Raw genomic sequence first — 6,252 nt, 5'->3', positions numbered from 1 at the left:
GTTTATGTGGTTTATGAGGACACAAATTTGTATAATAACATGGGTATGACGTAGGTATTACAACGAGAAGGTGATTTATGAGGACATCTTCAGTGTCCCCGTAATTCAAAAGGCTTATAAATAATTCAGAATGAGTTTTTTTGAAAATCTAAAAATGCAGAAAGTTTCCTGTGAGGGGTAGGTTTAGGGGTAGGGTTGGTGTAGGGCAATAGCACATACGTTTTATGCCTATGGAGAGTCCCCATAAACCATAAAAACAAACCTGTGTGTGTGTGTGTGTGTGTCTATGGACATGGCTGTTTGTGCATAAAACTGTGATTTTAATCTTGTTATAAACTTATAGATATAAACTACGACGTTATATGCGTGGTTTGTTTTTTCAAGCAGTGAAATGATCATGAATATCTCGTAAACAGAAAATAAACTCGAATTATTTATTTATTATTATCATGATTTTTTTTGTATTTCTCTTAGTTTTAAAAATTAACAACCATCGTAAACGCAGTTATTTCACTGACTTGTGTTTTATTCTGTGTTCATTTAAGCACATGTCGATGAATAGTGATATTATCATCTGCTTTGCCGGATAAAAAACTCTTTTATAAAGCGAATTCGATTCTGTGTAATAAGATTTGTGGTGTGTTCATAATAATCCGATGGAGATGTAATCTCAGCACTAGGCTACATACTGTTTTCTGAGGACAATAAAGCACCAATATGTCTCTTCGGGATTTATTTAATCTGTTTCTGGAATTTCAATATTGAATCTCTTGTTTCTCTGATTTAGTCTTTATGTTAAAAAACATATATAATTGTATAATCCATCGCAGTTTGCAGAAATATTTGTTTTTATTATGACGAATAAGGAAAGCTCTTCTTTTTGTTATTATTATTTTACTATGTTTTTCCCATATTCCCAATTACCATATTGCCGTAATATTTCCCCATTTTATTGTCATAATAATAATGTCAGAATGTTTAAAATTGTAATTAACATTTTTTTATGGTGATTTGGAAATTCCTGGCACATGTTACGCATAGAAGTTTCTTTCTTTAGTTTCGTCTCATACGCAGTCTTGTTTCTGTTTTGGAACAGGGTTATAATAGGCTATTCGGTTGCGTGAAAATAAAGTTCGATATGATTACGACGACTGACATTACTGTGTGTGTGTGTGTGTGTGTGTGTGTGTGTGAAAGAGTGAGAGAGAGAGTTTTCGGAGATGGGAGGGGCCTGTGAGACACTAGAAATGTCAATCACACGAGTGTTGTGAACAATCTCACTCAATCTGAATGTGACCTCAGTCCACCTCAGACCGGAGAGCGGCTTTAACTCTCAGCGAGACTCTCCGTGAGTTTCCACTCAGTCCTCCGTGTCAAAGGCGAGATCTGTGATTCTTTTCCATCGCTCGGACCTTTGGCAGCAGCATGTCTATCCCGCAGCTCGGCTATAAGTACATCAGACCGCTGTACTCCACGGAGCGGCATGCGGCGGTCGGTGCGCGCGTCGGCGCGGAGCTGAGCGCGTCGGGCTCTCTCTGCAGCGTCCTCTCCAGCATGTACGGAGCTCCGTTCGCCAGCACGCAGGGATACAGCGCTTTCCTGCCCTACTCCAACGACCTCTCCATACTCAATCAGCTGGTAAGTTCGTGGAGGATAAACGCTTGAGTTGAAAAATATAATAATCATTTGTATTTACAAGCATCTTTGAAAGTTTATAAATAGTGTTCGCATTTGGTTCATCTCTAATGACCTGTTAACTGCATTACTTAAAAATAAAATGTAAGTTTATTTGTATAAGTACCGAAAATAACTATCTATTCTCTAGTTATTTATTTCACATCTATTTACTGGTGCTTAAAAAATAAATAAATAAATAAAAACCAGAAACCAAATGTATTTTTAAGAAAATTAGGATGTCTTACAATTGGAAAATGTTGCTACCTTATGGCATATTTCTCACTTCTGAAAACGCATATAATACTTTGTACTTAATAAACCTAAAGAAAAGTATAGCTTAGATTGAGAACCAAAAGGCTTTTTGGATCTAAGAGAACGTTTGTCAAGGTCCACAAATTCATTACGTTGATTTTTTTATCTATGCAAGTTAATAAAAGGTATTGAAATGCATTTTTATTCTACCTGAACATTCTATCATTATATATATATATATATATATATATATAGTTTATTTATTTAATCTTCAAAAGCAATCCAAGAGCCCTTGGGGAATTCGAAAACTGTAATTTTAAATAGTTAGACTGGTTTATTCGAGTCAAAACCTTACTACATTAAGTTAAAATAGCAAAAGTTATTTTTAAGGGTCCCATTAAGGAAACAAAAAATAATGTATCAAATGTATATTTCTGTTATTGTTTTTTCAGTGTAAGATACTAATAAAACACTGAAAAATTATTTTTTTCTTAAACATTGTTTTCTTTTTATCTTTCCTTGTATTATGCATATCTTTCACCAATGAATTTAAACAGATTTAGCAGTAAATAAGCATGCATTTCTCTCAGAACCACATGTGCTCATATATACTCGCTTTTCTTTCTGTCTAAGGGCTCACAGTACGAGTTTAAAGACAGTCCTGGGATTCAGCATGCAGGGTTTCCTCATGCATCCTTCTACCCATACGGACACCAGTATCAGTTTGGTGATCCGTCCCGACCCAAGAATGCCACCCGCGAGAGCACCAGCACCCTGAAGGCCTGGCTCAGCGAACACCGGAAAAACCCTTATCCCACGAAAGGAGAAAAAATCATGCTGGCCATCATCACCAAGATGACCCTCACTCAGGTGTCCACCTGGTTCGCCAACGCCCGCAGAAGACTGAAAAAAGAGAATAAAATGACTTGGGTTCCCAAAACGAGAACCGACGAGGAAGGAAATGTGTATGCGAGTGACAACGAGGACGGAGACAAGAGGGACGAGGACGAGGAAATAGACCTGGAGAACATTGACACGGAAAACATCGAAGACAAGCAGGATTGTGATTATCAGGACGATGAAAAATCAGTGTCCAAAGTTTCTGATTCTGATGCATCTGAGGAATATGATGACGCTGGAGCTGAGAAGAGTTTTATGAACGATATTATGAAAGACACAAACTCGGATGAGGGAGAGGAGGACCAAATCAAAAAGAGTCCAGCAGCACAAGAGCCCTCAAATAATGGCAGTCCTCCTCAGAAACCAAAGATCTGGTCTTTGGCTGAAATCGCAACGGCGCCGGACAGTCCCAAAAAGTCCTCGTGGATTCAGAGGAGCTGTGACGCTCAGGCAGTCAGGAATCCTCTCCATGTTCAAAACTGGACCAAAATGGCTTTTTCAGCCCATCAGATGGCTTTAACCAGCCATTACCTCGGACTTAAACACCAAACCACCTCAAACAGCCACACACACATGAAGCACATCGAGCAGAGGACTCACAGCCTATGAAAAAAAATCACACATTTAAAGACTTTTCATGTTTTTTAAATATTTTTCACCTTCCTCATGGGAGCTAACACTTATTATGAATCAGAGAAATATCCAGTTTCTGCATAATGGATGCCCTGAATTTATAATAGATTAAAGCTGTCTACTAGCTCTTCAATTAATATGAGATTATATTAGAATATATTTTATAGTGCTGACTTGTAAACATACATTTCATTGTGTTTAATTTGTTAGAATCATTTGATAAATCCTGTGTTTTTTTTATCCGTAGGCCCAGTTTGTCTTTGAGTAACAGTCTTACACTGCAGTTGGATTCAGACTTTACCTATTTAAAAACAAATAATAAATCTAAATGAATAGATTGTACAATTACAGAATTAGTCACTGAGAGTTATAATAATTGATGGAGGAAATAGTGCCTATATACGAATCTTAAGAGTCTTCTAATCATGTCTTAAAACACATACACACTCTCACGGCTTTGTTCGCATGAATTATGATTTGTGTAAGTGTTGCATCCACATCTTTGTCTTATTTTAGCACATCCGTTTTATGGATTGCAATAATATTACACCAGAATGTATGCTTTAAGAAGGGATTTGACAGTTATTAATTCTTTATTGATCATTTTGTTGTTGTTGTTGTTTTGTTTTCCCAAATGCCTTGGATTTGAAAAATTGTCATTGTTTGTCACGTTGCATTTTATATCAACGTCATGTTTTGTCTGAATATTTTAAATAGGCTCAAACAAAATAAATATTTCAAATGGTTTTGTAAATGAAATGAAAATGTACTTGAAATATTTAAATATTGTACAAAGACATATATTTTGAATATTAAAATGAAATCACAATTGTCATAATGAATGAATTCTTTCTCCTTTTCACTTTTTCAATAGACATTTTAATTAAACATGGAAAAGAGAATTAAATGGAAATGAAAAGTTCATTGTGATGTTCATAATCATATTTAAATTAACCTGAACCATAAAAAGCACCAAAATAATTAAACAGATCCGTGTCATCAAACCTTATTTTAATGTTGTCCAGTGCCTAAATCTCAATGGACATCATATTTTCCCCTGGAGTCACATTGATTGACAGACAGAAAACAAAATAATTGTTGTCAAAGCTACACTTGCCATGACTTGAAGTTTTTCTTGAAGCTGTCATATTGCTGGTTCAGGATTGACACATGCTGTCACACAGCTGAACTGCTCTGCTTTAGAGCGCCATCTGCAGGCAGCCAAAAGATCCCATTTAAAACGTTTACGTTTTCTGCTATTTCCTCTGTTTTAGGCCATTAGATCATAGATGTAGACCATATTGCTGTTTGATATGTCAAGCGTTACAATTACTGTTCCTCATAATTTAACTAACCCCTTACCCCTAGCATGTAGGCTAACCCGTAGCAGACATGTACCAGACCTCAAAACCTATGGCTTGTTTAGAAAAGTAGTGCTATTACTCTTCTAAATGGTGATATATTCAGGGTTGGGAAGGTTACTTTTAAAATGTATTCAGTTACAGTTACAAATTACTTCATTCAAAATGTATTCAGTTACGTAATTCAAGTACCACAATATGAAAGTAATGTAATCTGATTACTTGGGATTCCTTTTAGTTGCATATGTAAATAAAGTTTAAAAAAAGCAAGATCTAAGTACTTTTATTTAACTATGACTTTAAAGTTAAAACTAATAAAAACTATTATATATATATAATAATGTATATATATGGCTATGTAGACATCTAGTGGCTATACAGTTTAGTATTAAAATTGTATTATATTTTTTTTACTTCTTTAACATGTACAAGTAAAAGTAAATCTAGTTTATACACAATATAAAAAAAAATTACACTATATTAGTCTATTTTAAAACAAGCCTGTTGAAATGTAAGTGAAATACTGTTGTCACATCCAGGACAAAGAGGCAAACAGACAGGTTAACGTAAGAAGGGGAGTTTATTAAAAGCAACTTAGGAGTAGCTTCCAACAGAAAAGAATCAAACTTAGGAATTAATGGAAGCAGAGAACATGGTCTTATCTGGGGTTGGCACTTTGGTCCTCCGGCCGAGAACTGAGGAATTCGAGGCTTGACAGGCAGATAGGGATGCCAGGAACCTATACAGGGAAGCTTGTAACCTTGAGACCAGCCGACGAGTGACTGAGGTGAGTGTGTATTTGACTGGTGTGGCAATTGGGTGCAGGTGTCCGTGATCAGTAATCAGTAGATTGTGAGCGGGTGTAGGAGGTTGTTTCGGCTGGTGAGGCAGGTTTTTCCGTGACATTGACATAGTTCTTCCCCTCTGGACCTCCCGGCGGAGCGGGTTCGGCGAGAGTATTCGGCTGGTGAGGCAGGTTTTTCCGTGACATTCCCCCCCCCGCGGGCGTCTCCCGACGCCAGAGACCGACGGTGAGGACGACCCCCACCTATGTACTGGGGACTCAGCTTCCTGCTGGGCCGCCAGAGGCGGATGTCCCGGGTGGATAACCAGACTTGGTCCCCTGGTTGATAGATGGGATTGTCGGACCGACGAGTGTCTGCATTGGCCTGGTGCCTCCGGACGGCCCGCTGGGGATGGATATGCGCTGAGTCCCATACCCTCTCGCTCTCATGGAACCAGTGATCTATCACTGGGACTTCCGAGTGTTCCTCGGTCCAAGGAAACAGGGGTGGCTGGTAACCTAGCACACATTGAAATAGGGTGAGTCCGGTGGTTTCCTGGCGCAGGGAATTCTGGGCGTGCTCGGCCCAGGATAGGTACTGGCTCCAGCTGTCCTGATGGTCATGACAGTAGGCCCGGAGATACT

The 6,252-nt window shown here is 38.0% G+C and overlaps 1 protein-coding gene across 1 annotated transcript; it reads left to right on the top strand.

Moving 5' to 3' along the window:
- Positions 1 to 1,342: 1,342 nt before the first annotated feature.
- Positions 1,343 to 3,483, top strand: irx3b (iroquois homeobox 3b). The gene is made up of 2 exons (XM_016238587.1): positions 1,343 to 1,638; positions 2,563 to 3,483. Exons 1-2 carry the CDS (start codon positions 1,426 to 1,428, stop codon positions 3,436 to 3,438), a joined length of 1,089 nt encoding a protein of 362 aa, XP_016094073.1. The 5' UTR covers positions 1,343 to 1,425; the 3' UTR covers positions 3,439 to 3,483.
- The last annotated feature ends 2,769 nt before the right edge of the window (positions 3,484 to 6,252 follow it).

The sequence above is a fragment of the Sinocyclocheilus grahami genome, unplaced genomic scaffold (assembly GCF_001515645.1).
Source record: "Sinocyclocheilus grahami isolate Dianchi unplaced genomic scaffold, SAMN03320097.WGS_v1.1 scaffold543.1, whole genome shotgun sequence".
Lineage (NCBI taxonomy): Eukaryota > Metazoa > Chordata > Actinopteri > Cypriniformes > Cyprinidae > Sinocyclocheilus > Sinocyclocheilus grahami.
This window is presented reverse-complemented; position numbering and strand designations above follow the sequence as displayed.